The sequence below is a fragment of the Neodiprion lecontei genome, chromosome 6, assembly GCF_021901455.1.
Source record: "Neodiprion lecontei isolate iyNeoLeco1 chromosome 6, iyNeoLeco1.1, whole genome shotgun sequence".
In the NCBI taxonomy this organism is placed as follows: Eukaryota; Metazoa; Arthropoda; class Insecta; order Hymenoptera; family Diprionidae; genus Neodiprion; species Neodiprion lecontei.
In genome coordinates this window covers 1,053,178-1,075,212 of record NC_060265.1, presented here as the reverse complement: position 1 = coordinate 1,075,212, position 22,035 = coordinate 1,053,178, and the positions used below count along the sequence as shown (strand labels likewise).

At 47.1% G+C, this 22,035-nt stretch overlaps 2 protein-coding genes across 5 annotated transcripts in view; one reads left to right on the top strand and one right to left on the bottom strand.

Annotated features, from left to right (window-relative positions):
* Positions 1–205: 205 nt before the first annotated feature.
* Positions 206–21,568, top strand: LOC107217987. Of its 3 annotated transcripts, none has more exons than XM_015655717.2 (4): positions 206–1,038; positions 17,248–17,476; positions 17,542–17,685; positions 18,023–21,568. In XM_015655717.2, the coding sequence occupies exons 2-4, from the start codon at positions 17,256–17,258 to the stop codon at positions 19,971–19,973; spliced, it is 2,316 nt and encodes a 771-aa protein (XP_015511203.2). In that variant the 5' UTR covers positions 206–1,038; positions 17,248–17,255; the 3' UTR covers positions 19,974–21,568. The 3 variants fall into 3 exon arrangements, with proteins under 3 accessions (XP_015511203.2, XP_046599476.1, XP_015511202.2); XM_046743520.1 differs by lacking the exon at positions 206–1,038 and adding an exon at positions 14,140–14,661; XM_015655716.2 differs by lacking the exon at positions 206–1,038 and adding an exon at positions 14,140–14,836.
* LOC107217994 (potassium voltage-gated channel subfamily KQT member 1) overlaps positions 5,509–22,035 on the bottom strand; it is a 129,773-nt gene continuing 113,246 nt past the window's right edge. The window contains exons 14-17 of one of the 2 annotated variants that reach the window (XM_046743516.1): positions 20,156–20,228; positions 7,697–7,749; positions 7,286–7,555; positions 5,509–5,733 (exon numbers count right to left, since the gene is read on the bottom strand). In XM_046743516.1, coding sequence (XP_046599472.1) covers positions 7,496–7,555; positions 7,697–7,749; positions 20,156–20,228 — 186 coding nt within the window. In that variant the 3' untranslated portion in view covers positions 5,509–5,733; positions 7,286–7,495. The remainder of the gene's footprint in view (positions 5,734–7,285; positions 7,556–7,696; positions 7,750–20,155; positions 20,229–22,035) is intronic. The other variant, XM_046743518.1, reaches the window with a different exon arrangement.

The window sequence follows — 22,035 nt, the reverse complement described above, 5'->3', positions numbered from 1 at the left end:
AATCTTTCGAAAAACGGGACGAATCGATGAGTTTAGAAAAAGGTTCGAAAAACGAACCTTGCAAGGAGGATATCGACCGAGGAGTAGGCGAACGTGAGAGGAGCTTTCGAGCGTGATAAAACGAGTCACGACGGCGAGGAGCGTATGTGAAAAATCGCTTTTTCTTCGCAGCGTCCGGCTGGACCAGTGGTAAAAGACTGAGGCTGGTCGGGCGGCTCGGTAAACTTCGGTGATGTTCGGTAGAAATCGTGGGGGTTCGGCTTCCCGCGTTCCCTCCGCTGCCCCCCGTCAGGTTTGCTTTTGCCGCGGCTCGTCAACTCGACAACACAATTCAACACAATTCGAACGTCCCTCGTTTCTTGCCGGACGCGAACTACCGGCCTCTCCGTTGCGTTTGCGCCTGACGCGCACAGCCTCCGCCACGCTGATCTTCCTCGTTGTCGGCCGCGTGTGACGAATATCGCGCTGTTTTTACACCGAGTAGAAGAAAATCCGACTTCGGGACGCGACGACGCGAGTAACGGGCGACGGATAAACCTTCCATTTTTAAATAAAATACAGTTTGACAAGCCGATGGATACTCGACGAACCGCTGATTAAACAATCAAGCGATAACGCGTACTATAAATAACATTCACGGCTGGTTGCGAACAAGCGCTGCGACGTTGGATAAAACACGCGTTTAAATGTCGAACACGATGCGCCCCGCGATCTGAATTTCGCCATCGATCGTGTAACGGCGTTGACGCGAATCTACGTATAATGATCGTCGGGAGCTCGACGTTTGCGAGCTGCCGCCGTTGTCAGTGGAACTTAATGCAGTGTTCGTTTCTGAGTGATTACTGTTCTTCATCCCCGTTATACTTTACCTGATTATAATGGTGATTTTAAAGCGCATTTTACGCCAGTAACACAATACGGCCGCAGTTTGCGATCGATATTTGACGATCGAGCGCGCGGGAGTTTGAAAATATAATATCGTTATTCCGTCAACCAAGCTGCCCAGCGATACCCGGCATGGATGGAACCAACCCAATGGTAAGTCACGGAGCGCTACCTTTGATTCTCTGATCGTATTTGCGGTGAACAGATTACCCGGGATTTTCAAAATCCGCAGAAAATTGTCACCGCGATATGTTACGTTTAAATCGAACGATATTTGAAAATTGCCCGCTTGAACTACTTCGAGAACTGCAGTTTGAAGGCTTATTTCTCTCCTTCTCTCTCTCGCTCTTTACGGCCGTTTCGTCGCGAGGCGAATAATGGTGATCCAGCCGAGAATTCCAGCAGCAGCGAGTTTGAAAACTAATGTTACACGCACGTGAGCCTGAAAGTATCAAGGCTGTCTTTATATTCTACGCAGCTGCCTCCAAAAGTGGAATAATTAGGCACACCGGGCGTACGTGTACGGCAGAATTGAGAATTTTTAAGAGAACTTGCCCGCCGTCTGTACGCGAAGATTCGAACCGACTCAGAGCTGAGACGCAATTGGCGCGCGCGGTTTTCCGTAATACAATATGAAATAATACACGCGATATTATATTCCGAGTCTCATGCGACGATCGTTAATCGAGCAACGCCGCGAGTTTTGCCCGTATTATACCTATATCATATACGTATTATGCAATGTAATAATACACCTTTCGTTTGATACAATCGCACTGCACACGGCCTGTGCAGTCACGTAAGCTTCGATCGGTGCTGACGATAAAACAATATTTTCCTTCGTACACGATATTTCCCGGTGGATAAGAAAACGTAATTATCAGGGCAAAAGATCGCGACCCTGCTTTTCGCATTTCATTTTCGATAATTTCGCGTCGTAGCGTTTATAACTCGTACACCTACCAGCGGCTTACGCGCGATTACGCGGGATCGCTGCATATCACAACGTTGTAATTAATAATTCTATGTGAATATATGCATCCACACTTTCTCACGAAATAAATTTTTTCTTACAGGTACGTGTGTCTGTCGAGATATTTGTGTAATATTTATGCATATCTTACCCATTTTTATTTACACACATACGTACGTGTATATTACTAGTTTACGAAAGACGTGTGTTATAGGTATACACAAGTATAATAACACGCCGGCGAAAACTTGTTTCTTCTGCTTCTTCTTCTCTCGACTGCACACTTACACCTCTACCTTGTATCAACGACGACACCGCGGCGGCATATTCCCTGTATGTACATATAATACCTGCATCAAACGCGTATTTAAGCAGACGCAGGGCACACACGTGCGCATTACGAATAATTTCTACATAAATTATCATCTAGAGTCATATTCTAATTCATATGCGTGGGTAATTTTATTATTGCAGTTATACGTACAGGACGTAGATACTGGCGCAGGTGAGGTGACCGAGTGTATAGGTGAATGGGTGTATAGGTGTATAGACACGGATCGCATCGCCGAACTCCCCGATGCATGGCCAAGCTTTGAGAGCTCGGCAAAGGTATTAAAATATCACGCTACTTCTCTCTGCCATGTATACGGCTTGCGCTGCACAACATTATATACGTATGCTTACGTCTGGAGTATCGATATTACGCTCATCCGCCGTCTCGTGTGACGGGAATCTACACCCGTATCCGAATTTACGGTTTTGATACCTGCCGCCTCCACTTCTTTATTATAGGTATAATATACAAGCGCTTTCGGTCTACAATTTGACAAATTTTGTCGTCGCAACCTAATTACTCGAAACGCACCAATTATCTCTATGCTTTTTTTTTCTCATCCATCTGTCTCTCTCTCTCTCTCCTTGTCTCCTCTTTGTTTCGTAAGTTACGACGACGACAACGACGAGGAGACGGAGTTCTAGAGTATACATACATACATGTACATGTGGAGCACGCCATGGGGCTTTTGCTCAGCCATTAGACTCCGGGAGCCTCCCACACATCTTGAATGAATCAATGCGATAAGAAGCTGCCCCGCGTTGAGCACGTTACGTGCTTGCTATCATGTAGGTATATGTCCATAGAACTCGTGTGAATCACACACACATGACCACCTCCAATTTCCATTAGCGGTAGCCGTCATTTGCGGAGTTGATTTCTAAATCTCCGATTGACTCACTCGAGTAATATGAAAGGATTGAATTTTCGGCCGTTATTCACTCTTGGTTGAGTAAATTCTCGCTCGTTACATATATTATAGATACATAGATTATACGCGTGCGGTATAAAAACGTCGGCGAAACTTCATTTTGGTTATTCGATAATTCAGTACAATCGGACGCGCAATCACGCAACGATAATATCATTCAAATTGGAAAAGAAATAAACGACAACAAAAATCTCGGACATAACCGTCTGTACGTTACACACCCTATATACATATAAATGCGGTGATAATTTAACGGCGGACGAACCGCGGGCTGCATATGCGGGTTGAATTGGCGTAGGTGAGGTAGATTGTTATTCAAATTTGGTGAAAACATGTTGTACATGCATAGGCATGAGGTGCCTATAGCCGCAAGGCGGCGCCGCTGAGTAATCATTTCATGAAAATTGATATACCATGCTGGGCACGATGAGTATATACGTACCTATGCGTACGATCATAGAAGCTCCTCCCCACGCCGCGTATAATGTAATTACCGAATTCAAGGCTCCCCTCGTATTTCCCCTCGTGCTGCCCGAAAATTTAATGGTTACGATTAAATTAAGAGCTTGCGTGGCGATGCTACCGATTTTTTTTTCCTTTTTTATTTCACATTTCATTCGGTTTTCATAACGTATTAAATGCCACCGACATCGTTACGCAATCTTCTGTCAATCCGTTTTTCTTTTTTTGCTTTTTTCAAATTAGCCCAGTCACTGTGTCAGGAAAACTTTCGATGGAGAGAGAGAGAGAGAGATTGGAAATTTCATAAGTGCTTCGTAAGATCTGTCGATGTTCAAACCGTAAAAATCTGTCGTAACTCGTCGTTACACATCGTATTTAAATCCGTAAGTCTCCGTTGAATTTGTTTACCGTTTAAAAAATCTATTCCATGTATAATCGACGCATTAATTAGCGATAGATAAAATCGAGATAAAAAAAGGTGTTTAATTTCAACGTATAAGAGAAAAATTTCACCATTGACACAGATCGACGTTAACAGCCTGGCTGGCGTATAATTTGCAATAAAATTCAGATCACACCTGTATAAAGGTGTAGGTATAATACATAATATATCCCCGGGGCGTTAGAAGGCGCGATACGCGGACGATTTGTATGCGACGTATAACAGGGTTCGTTAGCGAGGAGAAATAGTTTGTGGAATAAAAATGCACGTAGATATGACACGTAGGTTTGTATCGCGTCGCAGGTAGGTGCGCGTGAGTATAAGTGTAAGTAGATAACAGCGGCGGAGACGCGCGCCTAGCTGTTTTCCGAATAGAAATAAAAGCTGGCAAACCGCGGTAAACTAGATTCCTGAAAGGTGGGGGGAGGGGGGGAGGGGGGGACGCGAGCGCCGTGGCGCTTAGGACGATCGGATTCCCGGAGCCGCCGGCTGCTGGAATAGCAGGAGCCTCAATCACGATCGGCGCATCCTGCGTAGGGACAACGAGTTTCCATGTTTCCGCCTTCGATGCTCGACGGCGGTGCGGCGGCCGGCGTCTAGGGTAAAAAGTTGGAATAACGCGTCGTCGCCGAGCGCTATTTAACAATGGTGATCACGTGTGCGGCCCGCCGGTTCCCTTACAGGGGGTTCTCTCCCCCGACTCGAGGGGCCTCACCGGGCCCCGCGCTCCATGAATGAGAGTTTCATTCATGTGCATTCTGCGCCAGCTCGACCAACCGCACACCGAGCATACCGCGGACTGCATCCTCGATTCCATGCCCTCCGGCCTATCGTTAGCTACGCGGTGCTGCGCCGCACACCACTTCCGATAGCATTCCTCTCATCGACTCCAGGAATCGAGCGCCGACCTCGTCGTGTCGCAGTCACTTCGCTTATGCACCCCCACCCTGCAGCGTTTAGTAGAGAGATAGGTAGATGGATAGATAGATAGATAGAGAGAAAGAGAGAGAAAGTTTGTTTATTTGATTCCGGAGTGTAAGTCCCTTGGGACCACGGGCATAAATCACAAAAAGACCAATGATAACCTAAGACTGTTTAATTCTAATTAGAATAGAGGAAAAACAATAGCTAATTGTAAATCAAAATAACATAGAAAGCGAGGAATCAACGGGAAGAAAATAATACTGATCAAATGTGGAGATGGAAGTGATAAAAGTATAATTGAACGAAAGATGGGGATGATACCCTGCACACCTCGCAGCACACCCTCTGCGAGATGAACATGATGAAATTACTCTAACCGTGGCAGTCATCGCTTGGTATTACTTCACTATCGACAACGTCGTTTCACAGTCGACGAATAGGATTTTACTCGTACCTAAGTTACAGGTATAAGTCGTACCGAACCGACAATGAGAAACCTTATTGTCTCACGATTGATGCGTTATAATGCGATTTCATGTTTATACCGAAGGCGAGCTTTTCTTCGCGATTTGTGCAAAATGCCTGTTTCGTTTAAGCCGGTATCGTAAGGCACAGCCTTACCTACACTTCTGGCCGAGAGCTGTTACAGGAACGTTGTTTGTTATCTTCGCCGGATGACAGTCGCCGGTACAATGCGCTCGTGACTCAGTGTTCGCATGCCTTTATCCTCTTATCAGCGACTCGTTGCCATAAATCCCCCCCCCCCCCTCTGTGCGATGCGGCTAGAAAAGAAGTCCTCGTAAATGGCTGATGTCTGATCCTTGTACCCTCGACTTTACAAACCTTGTAAACCAAATGGTTTGACTCTTTAAAAAAAAAAAAAAGTGATAGTCCAAAGACAATTTCTGTTTTCGAGCGAAAGCATACTTATTTTCCAACTCACATACATTTCTTTCGTCACAATTGAGGACTGTGCGGGAATATTTAAACTATTGGAACGAACGAAGAAGAAGAGAGAGGACGTGTAATTGAAAATGAGCGCCGTCCATTATAGAATGGCGAAACTTGTCTACGACATTTATTTAAAAAAATTGTTGGCCCGACGGCGAGCTAAAACTGTACACGTAACCTGTCGCGAGATGATCAAAGGTCCGAGACGTCGCGACGACACGCAAGTTCCGTACGCGGGCACAAGAAGGCATAAACGCAGGATCTTATAAATCAAGCCTCATTGTGTCACGAGGATCGTGGGAGAGGATCGTTGCTTCGCGCGTTTCGAGCGCACACGCATAAGCCTTGACTCGCTATCCGACGATCAGCTGCAACCTCTGCACAAACTGCACTCGTATGATTGTAACGTCTTGCTGCTACTCCGACGGATCGCGTTGCCAAATTTACGGAGAAGAAATCCTACGGCAGGGGTGAAAAAATTCCCGCTACGCGCCTCGTTTTCTCCAAAGTTGAAATAGGGAAAAGATTAATGAGGGAATACGAGTACCTAACAAGTAACGAGGCGGCAAGATTTATCAAAGATAAATATATCGCGCGGGATTGAAGATGGCACGATCGTTTATAAAACGTCTAATTTTATTCCAGAGGAACAGAGAGAAGGGAGGAAGAGTGACCGGCCGAAATTACTGAGAGATCTGCTCAGGCTCTCGTAGTTTCGCTTCCTCGATTCTTAGACTTGCAATTCCACTTTACCGCATGGCTCTCGTACTTTTTCGCACTCGTTGCTACGCCCACTTGGACAGTCAGAGTTGCCGTTTCGCTCGTCACGTCTGGCGGGAGTTGACGGAGATCTGACACCGTCAAGTATAACTCGAAGAACTTCCGTCAGCTTTGAACGATAATTACAGGGGTGGAAACGGTTTGACGGATTCCGAGTTACTCGTTTCTGCTCGAAAATTATAATGTCCACGTGGGTGTCCCTCTGGCTAACGTTCGGTAACAAATTACCAAACTGCCCGCAACTACCGAAGGCCAAAATCGCCGGCGGCGGATCTTCGTTACGAAAATATAAAGCTAAAACAGGTGTGGTCGGACCGGTGAATACTGCTCGAGAATAGAACAGGTAGCTTCGTGAATTGGCCAGACAACAGGCGGTTACGTCAGCCGACTGACAACCACTCGTCGTGTTGAAAAATCCGCTTGCATAACGTACGCCCCTGATGCCTAGAAAATTATAGAAGATCTTCCGCCTTGCTCTATTTTCGACAAACGTTAAAAAGGATGAAACGCGGGCCGAATCGCGGCACAGATTTTTACTTGCAATTGTTTCCGAGTGTTCGCACGAACATTTTTGAACGGCAAAATTGACTTGGAACGACCTACTTGTCCTGGTGGTTAACTTTTGGCAGATTTCAGTCCGAGTCCCGATGTCACCGTCCACTTCCGTTGACGACGCGAGCGTTGCGCCACAAGGAACCTCGGGATTGTGGGAACGGAATGTCAAACGATATAATGGCCGAGTCTTCTTTGCGGCAGATTTTCTTTGGCCGAATTTGAATAAACGTCAAAAAGCCGTTAAGACGATCTTCCGTGTTATTCTTCCTCTTCCTCTTCACACTCCGCTGACCAACGCGAATTCCAACCGTCCGCACACTGTGAAACAAAAATGACCCGCCGATCCAGGTTTGCATTGATCCCGCTGACTTCTGGGCTTGCACCAGCATCGAACGTCCTACTTCGTCCATCATTCTTAATTAAGACAGCTGGCATGACAATCCCATTTGCCTATCTCACCTCGAGATCTCTCAACCAGCCTGGCAGGCCCGCAGCTTCCGCGGTCCACGAAGCTGTAATAAAACAATTTATTCATTGAGAGATAAGAGGCTCAGGATATTCCAGGCACGAAAGTCTTCACGTTTTTAAAAGGTGGTCCGAACGCTTTCGACGCAGCAATCAACTCCCGCACATCCAATTAACCACTGAGTTCATATTAGACAATTTAATCGGGCACATGGATCTAACAATGGACTGGAACCAAAGTGTTTATCTAGAATCTTAATTCATCCCCAGCTTTCTATTACACAGGCGTCGTCTGGTGAGGCAGCAGGTTGCGAACACGACGGATCACCGATATCACAATGGACTGAGCTTGCGGTGTACGATGCAAGAGGCTGATTGTACCGTTCTAACCGAACCAACAGATTACGGCCGTAATTCATCAGAGGAAAATACCGTGCAACTCAAGATCTCGTTACGGCGTAGAGTTTCACGTTCACTCATCCGCGATCGTTATACGAGCTTTGCTCGCCTCGTGCGACTGCTGGATGTTTAGCCACGCGGCAAGCTAATGCATATTAAATGAGCTCCAGAACGAATTTGTCTGTACGGAGACGTTTTTTTGCCTTCGATACGTTCCTCGATGGATAGTCACGTGCCGATTCTCATCATTTGTTCTTGGAGCTGAGGAGCGACGCACGAACTATGAATTACGTTGTTCTTTGCTCGATATGTATAACATTGATCGTACGAAACGATTTGTTGTAAGAATTGGGAGTGAACAATGAGACGAAATCCGTTTGTTTCTGGATCGGGGAACGAAATTGGTTATGTAAAAAATACTTGAAACGTTTTATCTCGACAATTACTGTGACCGTCGAATTCGCCCACAGCTGTCACCGCGATTCGGGAAATAGTTTTCGTCATCTAACGGGCAAGAAAGTTTGAGGAAAGAATAAAGATATAGAGTCGTAGACTCACCTGTACATTTGTCGTTACATAACCGGAGAACAGTTCGCACAGGCAGCGAATGCGCATTTGTAAAAAAGTTTAATAACCGATCAGAGAATTGCGGAGGAAACAGGAAACCGGAAGTGTCGCAACGGCAAGCGGGACTCCGAGAGAATGTACGGCCGGTGCGCAGCGAAGGCAATCTATTAACTACCGCGGAGTTAATAAAGATTGACGAAGCTCGATATTAGACATGTTCAGGTGCTCGAGGACAGATCGGGATACATAATGGAAAGAGAAAGCTGGTCGCAGGCGGCGGGTTAGGGAAAAAATATGATCCGTTGGCGGAGGAAAAGGAGGGTGATGAGGGGGAGGAGGAGGAGAGGCGCTGGATCGATTGGTAAAGCAGGTAGCGATTCGGCTCGGCTCCTTCGGATCAGCCCGGCATCCCGTCGAGATCGCAGCCGCACTTCCACTTCTGTTTCTGCTCCCGCGGTTGCGTGGGTGTATTTTCGTATTTTCGTTCCAACCTAATTCAGTAGTTCTAGGGTTACACGATGGCATCCTAAATATAAAATCTAGCGCACGCTTCGCTATAAAATTATACACACAAACGCACGTCTCTCCTCCTCCTCCTCCTCCCTCCCCCCCCCCCCCTGCCCAGTCTTTGTAATTCGTTTCGGCGTCCCTTTTATTTTACACTGTACAAAGAATGTATACATATGTATGTATATCCTTTCCCCTCTCGCGTAGAACCTGCAGGGAGGAGAAACATCGTGGTAATAATTACAAATTTCCGATCCCGCGCATGCAGCCCCGAAACTTTTTCGAAAACCGGATATCTAATTCTAGATATCACCCGTGACACGCTGCCTTGGAAGAATTCTTGCTTCCTGTCTGCGGCGAGTAACGATCTGCTTTTTCGAATCGGAGAACGAAAGCCTTGCCGAAGAAACTTTTGCAACTATATATAGCCTATCGCTGAAAAAGATCTCTTTCCGTCATTACAGGTACGTTCAAAGAAGATTGTTTACCGTTCTTCTCGGCAAGCGTGTTCAAAAAATAACCGATATTTTTCCTCGTACTCGCAGCGGTTCACCGGTCACCTATGTTACATTTACGGACTTTCGACTACCCGAGGTGGCAGGAATAGATTCTTAAGAACGATTATTTTTAAATTGCACAAATGGGTAGGTAAGTATCCCGCCGGTTTCGGCGATCCGTGTTACGTAAAATCCAACCGAAAATTCTAACTCGATGTTTCACCGTTTCCCAATATTTTTCATTTCTTTCTTTTTTTTTTTTCTCATTTGCGTAAGATTATGCGACTCGGATGCGTTGCGGAATTTACCGTCTTTTAAATTTTCAACGATCCAAAAGTCTATTAATACAACGCACGCCCAGGTATTATACACGCCTCGTTTACCGCGTATAAGCTGAGTAAATGTTTCGCGCGGACAAACAAAAACCCTGGCACAAATCCAGCATTTTCATCCGCGCTAATTCTTAAACGACGCTTCAAATTGGATGATATAAAAGAAAAACAAAATCTGCTCGATGAATGAAATGTAATTATGCGTAAAAAGAAAGAAGGAAAAAAAAAAAAGTAAACAAATAAATAAAAAACCGCACTCTTCTCAACGCCTCGCAGCAGGGATACGCGCGCAAGTGCGATCCTCGAAACTTCGTAAGGCATGTATAATGTGACCCGCGTTAACCCCCCTCTCCGGCCCCTCGCGCCCCCCACGATCACTCGATCAATCAATCAATGATCAGCTCAGCCTCCGGATTGGAGGAATAGTCCTCCTCTCTTATCCCAAACGCCGGCGAAATCCCCCCGCGCGAACAATCTCCTCCCGCCTTTCCAACATCTCGTGCCAATCTCCCTGCAAGGCGCATGCACGGAGATATCGGGACGTTGGTATAAGGTGCAGAAGCCGTCTTGCCTCCGAGTCCTGAATTATTGCAGCCCACAAATTCAAGGAATATGGCCGCCTCGACGATTCGCATAGCGGAATTTTTTCTTTTCCTCCTGCATTATTTTTCCAACCATGTTCTTCGGATTTAAATACAGAATTCAAACGCGCCAAAGCTTTATTATTTACATCCAAAGACGAACGAAACGGTTCGACCTTTTGAGTTAAACGTCAGATTTTCGGATTCTGTGAAAAATTCGAGCGTTGCACAAGGGAAACGAAATTGTTTTAGGAAAATCCTACGAATGAAAAGTTTCCTTGGTTCGTTACATGTATACCTAGATGATTTATCACTCTCCCTCTGAGTCGGATAATATTTCGTACGAATCATATTTGATCGCCGTATTTGGTAAAGTCGATCGGTCTTTTCACTCCCGGTTATCCGATAGCTTCGTATAATGTTTGTAAAACTTTTTCGAAAGTGCAGAGCATTGTTTCCCCAGATGGAAAAAATGTACGTTTCAAGTTTCGCCCGGGTCGTGTCGAGGAGATAAAACGGATCACGGAGTAATAAATATTTATTACTTGGCGTAATAAAAAATGTATTAAGCACAGGGTCATGGCTATAACGTGTAACGCGAATGCTCGGTATATTTATTACGGTTTAATGAAGGGATACTGATGAAAATGGTCTATTAAATGTTGATAAATTAGACCCTGAGCAAATATACGCGGCAGTAACTCTTACGTCTTACCCACGTATAATTTCTCTGTTTTTCCACCTAATCAGGCGGTAATAAATATTTATAACCATTTAATTAAATGAGCTTTCTTCTTTAGTGAAATTAGTAAGTGCCCCGAGGAATCTTGGGCTGCTGATTTTCGTCCCAAAGTAAGAAAGGCGAAATGAAAAGAAAAGCGACGTGATAGAAAAGTCTAGCATCGATTTCCGGGAAACACGCTGTGTAATAAAATACGTCAGTAATCTCGTAATTCTATTAAAAATTCCCGACTCTTGGTAATTGCACTGAAACGTACCATATGTCGAATGTGAAATGATAATTGTCGTGCAAAAAATTTCGCCGCAAGGGTTCGCGCAATTCAACCCGTCAATCTAGTTTCTATCTGCAGAATCTCGGAGGCAATTAGAGATTGAAAAAAAAAGAATCGAATTCACGTACAAATGCACGGCTAGAATAGAATTTCTTGATGAAGTAATTAAAAACGTCGTCAGCAGCTGTGCAGTTGCGTGAATGACGTTTTGAAAAAAGTTATTGATCATCGATGCACAAGATTTCTGAGAAGACAGAAAAATGGTCGTGCCTACGCTGCGCTACTTTTTTTTCCAGCAAATTATCAACTGCAATTAACAACGAATCGCCGAGACAAGTGAACAAGACAATGAGACCGACGAAAATACATTACCATCAAATTATGCAAATCAAACAAACTTACGCGGCGAAGTTCCTCGGCAGTTTTCAGAGGTTAAAAAATATCGCGTATGCAGGAACGAACGCGACGATGATGATGATTGCCGAGTCGCGTGGGCGAAGGCACATTGCTTGAACGGTATACGTAAGAATTTTTTTTTGTCTCTGTGTTTATTTCTTTTTCTTCTTTCTCATACGCCGATCGAGGCTAACTGCTCCGCTCGCGAATGCCAAATCAATTTCTGCCCAAAATTGTGTCCCACGGATCCGTTCCAAAAGCTGCAGGAGTCTCTAGCCTCGCGTCGATTCTACCGGGCCAGCTTGGGCCCAATAACTCACCCGGATGTACTCCCCCCTCAATTTTTGCGTTGTATGAAAAATTCGCATCATCTCAGGCTCGAGATGATCCTGACACCATCGGTAGGTCGAAATTTTATGCGAGTAGGTAAATTTTTTCGTAGAAACTATGTACCCAAAGGCTGCAGTTTTTATATCCTCTTTCGGTTCGAAAGGAAATGGAAATAATTGGCGTCAAATTTGAGAGAATATTTCCCACCATGGAAGGCATTAGACGCGCACGTAAGCAGACCGTGCGTGAGGTGAGATCGCACACGCGTGTTTCAACGCACGGTGAGCGAGAGTTAGGTAGGTACTGGGCTGCGCACCGGTTCGCGGAGGCGTAGCCACATTATATTCCTTATAGGTAGAGCCAACCCGCCCACGAGATGTGTCCCAATACCTGAGACTGCGATATGTCAACAACTGGCTTTCCATTCGTGGATTTTGATTTTATCGCCTGAATACGCATACGCGGCCCAAAGAGGCCCGGAACCGTGTCAAGAAATCGAACTCGACGATAGCAATCGCGCGCGATATCGACGAGCAGATTATTTCTCGTCTTGCCCCGTGACGCAAATTGTATCGCGAAATAATTCGCCCGAGAGGAAACGGACCACGCGTCGTGAGAACGCCTGATTTCGTTTATGCGAACGGTGACGTGGTACAATGTAAAAGCTAGATTCGATAATTAACCTGAAGCGTTGACGAGCAACGCGAATTGTCCGACGTGAGTGGGATGCGATTCGCCGTTGAACAACGTCGACGTACCATTTTTCGAACCTTCGTCATTCCCTTTATTCCCTCCACGTGATCGTTTCGACGTATCCTTGGTATCCGCTTTTAAGTCTTGATATACGTACAAAATCATCGGAGTACGTTGTTCGAGGAACGGTCGCCTCACGGTTGGATGATATTTTCATTTACACGATCTTCGGTGGAAAAGGCAGCCTCGTCAAAACGATTTCGAGAATCGGTCAGTGAGACGTCCAAATCACGACATCTAACATAATTCCACCGTTTCAATTCGTCAGCATCGCTGCAGAGCTTGGACATAAGTTTGACGGTATAAAGTGTGCGGGTAACACGGCGAATTATACCTCGAGGAAACATCGCGGTAATTTTAGAGCTTGTTTCGCGCGGGTGCCCGGCGCATTTGCATCTCTACACGACGACGACACGCGTGTCCGCAGAAGCTGTAACAACTTTTGCTATTATTAGGGATAACCGCTGAGCTTAAGCGGCCGAAAACACGCTCCAAAAACAAGATCGACGCTATGCTTAGCACCGTATGCGCATCGCGATTTAGTTGTAACAAGTGTTTGTAACACTGCTGCTGTAGGATCAGATTTTCGTCTATATCGTGAACGGGTCTCGAAGCGTGACCGTCCCATACTTGATCCCTGCCTGAGACCAACTTTCCCAAGATTTATGCTCATTTCAACGCCCATACGCTGTGGATATTCTCGCATCTTCCTCTTCATTCAAGACCGCAGATGTTGGTCGCGGGTCCGTTTTCCTCGGTAAACGATTCGCTGCCGGTAGCAAATTACGTATCCCAAAAAGGCATTTTCCACATTCTAACTCGTAAAGCAGCTTTTGGGTAAAAAGAAAGTACGTCGTAACTCCGCCGTCCAGAGGGTGTAAGCCGACACCCGGAATAGTCGATACAGGTCGGTTTCTCCAAAAAGTTTGGAGAGGAAAAAGGCATTAATGCCATTAGGGAGGCGAGCGCGATGTTTCGTCGGGCGCGTGCGCGGAGGCCGGTGTTTAAATATAATACGACGGAGGTTAGGCGAGCCTCGCGTCGTGGCTGGTATAGGCAAACGGGGTTTCTCTGCCGTTATAAGACTACCGCGAACACCTCCGCCGCGACGCCGCGCGTACCTCCCGATATGGGGCAATCTCGAATTTCCAACCGCCCAAATTGAGAATTTACTCCCGCGCCTCGCGCGAGCGCCGCGCGCCGCGCGTCCCGACGAGCCTCGACGTCGACGAAGACGGAGACGGAGACGTCGAGAGCGTCGTGACGCCGGCCAGGGTTGCTGGTCGCTGCGCCCGCCCCGAGGTCCGAGCACACAGTGCCAAATGTGCTCCAAAACCCTCCGGTCCGTATAAACGCACTTTGTTGCGACCTCGGAAGATAAGATCCACGTGTCTCTCACCTGAGCGCCGCCGATTGGCCCGTGATAATCCCCGTGATCCAGGGGCGGAGTTTATTGCGATAAATAATATCGTTCACCCTGGTGCAACGTTGGGAGGAAAACACGCCGGGGGACTCTGTCCGATTTTCGCTACTGTGATAATGATAAATTGTATATCGCTAAAGGAACGGTGATTTAAACTTACGGTTAGTTGCGCGTTAATGTAATACCGTCGCGGTTAAGCACAAGTTTTCTAACGATCGTTCCGACACACTTGGTTCGATTTTTTTCACCCACGATCATTTCGTTAAAAAATATATCATTGACTAACGTGAGAAGACATCGTTTTCATGTTGCCTGAAAGTAATTTTCCTGTAACAGGTAAGCAATATGAAAATATACGAAATAACTGTCGTAACGATTCTCGGCTTGAAATCGGGTGAAATCTATGATGTCATACTCTGACGATTCGGCCACTTGATCTGGATCGTAGATGCATGCCGGTGATTATGATTACAAGTTCAGATTGCGTTCAGAGTTTATATTTATTCGGCGGAAAATTCGCGGTGAAAATGATTTTTTTCATCGATCGTCTATCCCGGGAATATGATCGGTGCAATTAGTGGGTTTGACACATGACAAACAATAAGGTTTTCCGTTTGTTCACAGTACCAATTATCCTATTAGCTTCGAATATCGGGCTATCAAATTTTCCCGGTTTATAGTTACATCGACATGGGATTGGTTGTATCTTTGCTTGTTTCGCAGTACCGGTTGTGTAAACACGGCGATGGCTTTCAAAGCATCATAATTCCAAATATGGAGTGAGAAATTTGAGAGAGAGCCGAAAATAGTGGCGCTACGCCAAGCACTAAAAATAGCCAAAAAATAAATCGTAGTTACGTGCGCCTGCATCATTCCGGTTCTTGTAATAATATCCTGTATAATCTGCAAGTATTAATGAGACCTGAAACGAGGGAATTGGTTGCGAATTATAGTCATGAAAATGACAAAAGAAGGGTGAAATTTCTTCTCTGGTATCAAATTGAAAACTGCATATGCGTCGGCAGTTTATCACAACATATACATAGGTGTATATAATATATATTTACCAATCGTCCTCCTCATTCCTCTATAGTCAAGTTTGTCCGCAACCCCGAATGTCTACGAGCCAAATATATAACAAAAAAACACTTGTCAAAGCTCGACACGCAGTTTAATTAAAGTTGCTTTGATCTTTGATCGCGTCGCGTAGCGTATCATCGACTCATTGGCGTCTATTCAGAGGCAAAGAGAGACATTGAGTACATAAATAAGCGATCGACGATCACGTGGCCGATTTGTTGCTAGTATAAATACCACTCCGTTTACGCGATAAGCAATTTTCAACCACCGTTCAGAATTCAAACCATCATCACCAAGGCGCTTGTACACGTCCCAAAGACTAATTATATCCCAACCGTTTTAAAAATATCTTCCCTTACATAAGGTTCTCTTCAACGCAAAGATCCACTCATAACTATTGCACAACAGATGCCGTAAGTATCAGCGATAATTCGTAAGCGATCGAAAACTGGCGTCAGCGTTATGGATCATAAGGGAAATGAAATCAAACACGGTCTCACGAGTATGATGTAACATCGATGAATTAAACAAAAACACTCAGCGTCAGCCGATTTTAGGTACCGTGTGGATAAAAACGGAGACCAACTGCAAGGGCGTAAAAACTACGGCTGAAACCCGATGAAGAAGCACCAATTAAGGCGTACAAGTTGCGGGTGTGATGCTGCTGGTCGCAGGTTTCTCGGGCACGCGCAAGTACGCTTCAAACGTCTTGTAAGATCCGAAGGATGCTGGCTTATGGAGAACAGCGTGCGACCGGTTTATTTTAGACGGTTGAATATTTTTATCCGTCAGAGTGTCGAGGAGGGAGGAGGAGGAGCAGCAATGCCTTCATCCTCGGCCCGACTGTACGATGCCGTCTTCCTCTCCCCCCCGCGTTCTATAAGCTTTTCCTCGATTTGCGGCAACAGAGAAGACCCCCGTTATCAAGCTTCACGAAGTGTCGTTCACACTGACTGTCGTTTTGGCGACTAACCGACCATCCCGCACAGTCAAACTTCATCGGGCTTACACGCTCCCGTAATCCTCCTCGCTGATCCGGATTAATTACTCTGCGAACGCGTGTAATCCTTAAGTGGCTCGACCCGGACGGCTGATCCATTCGAACAGCTGTCCTTGCGGATAACTCTCGGCTTACATTGCACCGGCTCGAACATCTTCGCTGCCATGTGTCGTCCGGAACGATGACCAAACTTACCCTCGTCAATTATGAGACTACCCGATCGACAGAGCGATAACAGATGTTACTAAATCTTGGGGCATAGTTAGCGGTTAAAATAGTTGGACGGGTTATCACTTGACGATGGTCATGGTTAGAAATTGATGTCATAAGCTGGTGACGCTTGCACCCTTTTCTTTTCTTACCAAAAAGCTTTGTTGGTTTTTGCTGAAACGGTCGAATATCAGCACGATGTCGTATACTACGCATTGGTATCCCATGACGCGATCAATGGTGCAATTCCTAAGAACAGTCCTATCGTCACGTGGTTACTGTACTGTTACGACTAGTTTCCTCGACCGTTGGCTCGATTTTGTATCTTATCGCGTTTTTCACAAGTTTAAATATTCGGCCAGATCTATCTCGATGTCGTAAACGAGGTTCAATCTAATCGAGATGATTAACGAAGGTTAGAAAGAAAGGAATAACGAACAGTTCGTTACGATTTCAGGGGGCATTATGCAGACCGAGGAAGTCGTCCCTCGAGCAACGTCTGCGGGGATAGACACGGGCAGCCCGACGGAGGAGATATCCCACCAGCAGACCCAGCTCCTGCTGCAACGTCAGCACTCGTTGCCGTCGCAGCGGCTCCCGAGTCCCGTGGAATCTCTGACAAGTCAGATGGCGGTGAAGCAGGAGCCGCAGGATGAGGAGGAGCATCAGGGAAGGACTTCGTCCAGGTGAGTCGAAGGCACGCCGCGGTTTTTCGCCATCGGGCAGCGTCTTCTAACGAGTCGTCTCGCAGTCCCCAGGTCGAGGCGCACGCCGTTCAAACCGGCCTGCCCAACGGGGGGCCGGGTCAAGTCCAGGTCCTGCAGAACCAGGCGACGATGGGGAGAGCGGAGGTTCAACCCGCCCAGGACTGCACGGGCGGCAGGGCGAGGCCCAGGTGAGATTGCTCGCTTTCATTCTTGCTCGTACGATCGGCTCGGCTCCGCGCTGATTGATTCGACCGGTTCGATCGTCGACGGTCACGTGACGCGCGGTGTATAATACAAGCCGCTGTTCGAACCAACCGGTTGTTTACCCGGTTTACGTACGGTCTCTTCGCGCCGTTCGTCACCGGTTCTCCCTTTTTATCATCGTTGCCCCGGGGTCCGGGGCCGGACGTATATTGCGCAATTATCTCGTTCGGCGGAATAATTATACAGACCGGAGTCGCATTCCGATTAATTGTAACCCAGAGCAGTTCCAGGAGAAACCTTTTCTTTTGTTTGAAATTTCAGCCGGGGAAAGAGGAAGTCCCGATGGAAGCTCAAGTTCCACCACCAGGCCCTGCCGCCCGAGTACCTCGACCATTACGAGGCCGCGCTCGCTCGGGAGGCCCTCAACTCCCCGCCGACCCCCGTCCACGACTCCACGGCGCCCAGCCCGGCGCCGACGACCTCGACGTCGACCCCGAGCCCCGTAGCCGACGTCCACGGCTGGCTGCAGCGGATCGCCGCGATGCAGCAGGAGCTCTGCCCCCCGGCCATCAACCAGAATCCGGTCGTCTCGAGCCCCCAGACGCCGGGCTTCCGGCGTTCGGTCATCACCTCGACGCCTCATCCTCAGCACCACCCGCACTCGGGTCACCACCACCCCGTGCAGCAGACGCAGCCGGCGCCGAGGCCGCCGATGAAGTACTCCGACCTGCCGTACATGGGGGAGATAACCCTGGACAACAGCAAGCCGAGGCGGGGCAGGAAGCCGAAGAAGGCCGACATCTGTCACCTGATATACAAAAACTACGGCACGATACTCCCGGGAACGCCGGGGCTGGAGGAACGGAAGCAGCTCGGTGGTCCCCGCGTCAAGATGGAGATGAGCAGGGAGCAGCCGGCCCAGGTATCCTTCCAGCGTACCGACATTCAGAACAGGATAAGCAGCCTCTTGGAGAAGCGGCTGACCCAGGAGTCCCGGAGGAACCACTCGGCGGCGCATGGTCCGAGGACGACGGAGCAGGAGGAGCCGCTCAACCTGTGCGTAAGGGACCTGAATCAGCTCAAGATACGACTGCTGCGGAAGCACGGGAACGTTTACGAGTCCGGGCAGGTGAAGAGCGAGGGATCGAGCGACGGCGAGGAGGTCGAGTGTCTGGGGGCCGCTTCGCCGACGGAACCGGGGACCGACGGACCCCCGGTCAGCAACGGGGTCGGGGGTGGAAGCAGCGCCCTGCAGGGGGACTCCGTCATCCCGGCTAATCCGGGGTTCGTCTACTGGCCCAACGCCGGGGTCTTCATCCACCCTATGGCGCTGCAGTCCCAGTTTCTCTACTACCAGAAAATGGCTCAGGGCGAGGGGGGCCCGGGGTTCACACCGGCGATGCAGGAACCCCCGCCCAAGGAGCAGAAGATCGTTCCCAAGTCGATATACTCGATGCTTGAGAGCAAGTCCCCCGCCCCCGCGGCCGCACCGCCGCCACCAACAACACCGACGCCCCAGCATCCCGCGGCGGCAGCGGCTGCGGCCGAATCGCCACGGGCGAAACGGAGCGGTCCGACCGGCGGCCACGCTCAGCCTACGAAACGGAAGCGGTCGGCGATCTTCATCCCCCCGATGCCGACCGAGAACAACAACAACCCCGCGACCGAGGTCAGCATATGTAAGTTCAAGTTCACGGGGGGCGCGAAGCCGAGCCTGCAGGAGAAGAAGAGCCTCTCCGTCGACTCGGGGGGGAATTTCCGGTACTACAGCGGGACCGGGGACAAGAGCATGCGAGGCTACGAGTTCTTCCCGCGCGAGGCGCTCCAGCAGCCTGCCGGACAGGCCGGATCCTCGGCTGGGGCGTTTTTGAACGCCGCTGGAGAGCGGATCCCGCCGCCTGGACAACGGCCCCCGGTCCCGGAGGACGGACGGCGTAAACGGAAGACTAGGAAGTCGCTGCAGCGAGAGAAACTCGAGCAGACGTTCAAGGAGAAGGGTTTCCTCATCCAGACCCAGCAGCTCGAGTCAGCCGAGGGCGCGACCTACTGCAAATTCAGGCAGCTCAGGAAGTTCACGAGGTATCTCTTCCGCAGTTGGAAGGACTACTTGCCCGGCAATGTTCGCGAACTAACCGGTGCCGAGGGCGAGCCCGAGGTCGAGGGCGAGGCTGACCGCGAGTCCCCTGTCATCAGGCCCCACGTCGGGCCCCCCGGCGTGGTCGAGCTCCCTCCCGCCATTCTGGATGAACCACAGCCCCTGCCGCTGACGTGAAGAAGGGCAGCTACCGGGAGCCGAGTTTTGGTAACGCCTCTTTTTATACTTTTATTTTTCACGGTAACGCCGCTAGTGAAACGGTCGCAGCCGGGGAGGACTGCGGTTGAATTCAGAATTCGTTGGAGAGATTACAGAATGGGAATTAGATGGACGGAGAGAAAGAATTTGTATTCCTATACCTGATGAAGACGTACACTGCCAGACAGCTGTCGAAAGCGTCCTTCCGCGGACTTGAGGGAACCGCGTAGCGACCTGCAGAAGTGAGAGATATTATTGTAATACGAGAAATGTAACCATGTTTCTGTTTCTTTTATTTTTTTATTTTTGATTTTCTTCTTTTTCTCATCTGTAAACACGTGGAGTAGCTTGGATAATATACGTTAGTCCGTCACATGCATTGTATTGCGGATAAATGAGGATTCTTTACGTATCGTTAGCTGATGTATAATGCATTTAACGAAAGTGAAGGAATAATTGTTGTATACTATTTCAATGAACTAAACAACGTGCAAGATTTATTATTTTATTAATCCGTTTAAGCGATCACTTTTATGCGGAAATTGTATCGTATTTTCTACTCGTTAAATGTTCTCACATATTGAAACTAAATGAATGAATAACGGAACAAAAAAAAACAAAAAAAAAAAAAACTCTGCTACGAATCAAACGTAGTATTGTGCCAAAGATAGGAGACTCAATGCATGCAGGATACACTGCGTGTAGGTTATGATAATGATTATGTAACTACGACGCGTACGTGCGGTAGAAATTGTACATTCATTTGATGTGAATGGAATTTATTGGGGGTTACGCTGAAAGAAAATTACGATTAATAAGGGAAGAAGATTTATTTTTGAGGCTTTCAGCTATCGGAATCAATCTTCTTTGTCAAATTCGAGTGATTCACGTCGTTGTTTGATCATATTGTCATATACATATATATATAACTGTATATCTATGTAAATATGATACATACGTTGTAATCATGACACGGGGGTAAAAAGATAATTTATGTATATAGTGTATACACATGCGTAAGGCGCGTAATTGTGCATTTGTGAGAATGAAGAGTGAGGTTGAATTAATTATATTGTTATCTGATTTTTTTTATCTTTTCTTTTTTGTAAATTATGTTAATTATTTAATGTACCGTCTAACGAAATCTAGTCTTATTTATACTCTTGTTGAATCAAACATATGTTCTATTGTCATTATACACATTTTTATTATTATTACGATAATTATTATAGTCATTGACATTGATTGTTACCCTCGTACTTTTCGATGCTTAATTAATGATCGCGTCCCTGAAGCTCTTATTTTTTTTAAACAAACAATGAAAAAAAATACCACTAGAGGAACACAAACGATTTTGATCCTGAAAGCTGGGCGGAAGGATCTTTCGATTCATCAATCTCACTCGAGTCCGAGGGTAACATTTTCTGTAATCTTGCCACGTTGATAAACTGAACGAAGAAAAGAAACGAAACGGAATTAAAAGAAAAAACTATCGCATCATCGGACGCCACTGTGCAAAGAATATATATGTATAAATAATACCGCAAAAAAAAAAAAAAAACAAAAACCGTCCCGTACTGGCAATAAATTATGAAATATTTTTTATCTAGTTATCTTCCTAGCATCATCTCGCATCACACCTACACACATTACACACGCTCATACATACTCTAAAGAGATCATATGATAAAATTGTTTATATCGCAAACAATAAAACTATATTGTTATTAATAGTTGGCCGTTAATTGTGCCGATTCTCCGATTATTCTTACCGTTCCCTTTATCCCTCGGGCCAACCGATAGTTTGCAGAATTACAACACAATTGGAAAGAAACGCTCGTTTCACTCTTCGCATTACGAAGGCTAGCTGGGAGTTTTGTCCGCTGTTCCGCGGACCGCGGATATTCGTTGTGCAATCCAACAGACCGTAGAGTTATCGCCGACGCTTCGTGGGCCGCCCCCGCCTCCGACTGAGCCTCGTTGTTCAATGCTGATTACTATACAATTCCACCACCGTTGTCATTATAATTCAATATCCCGA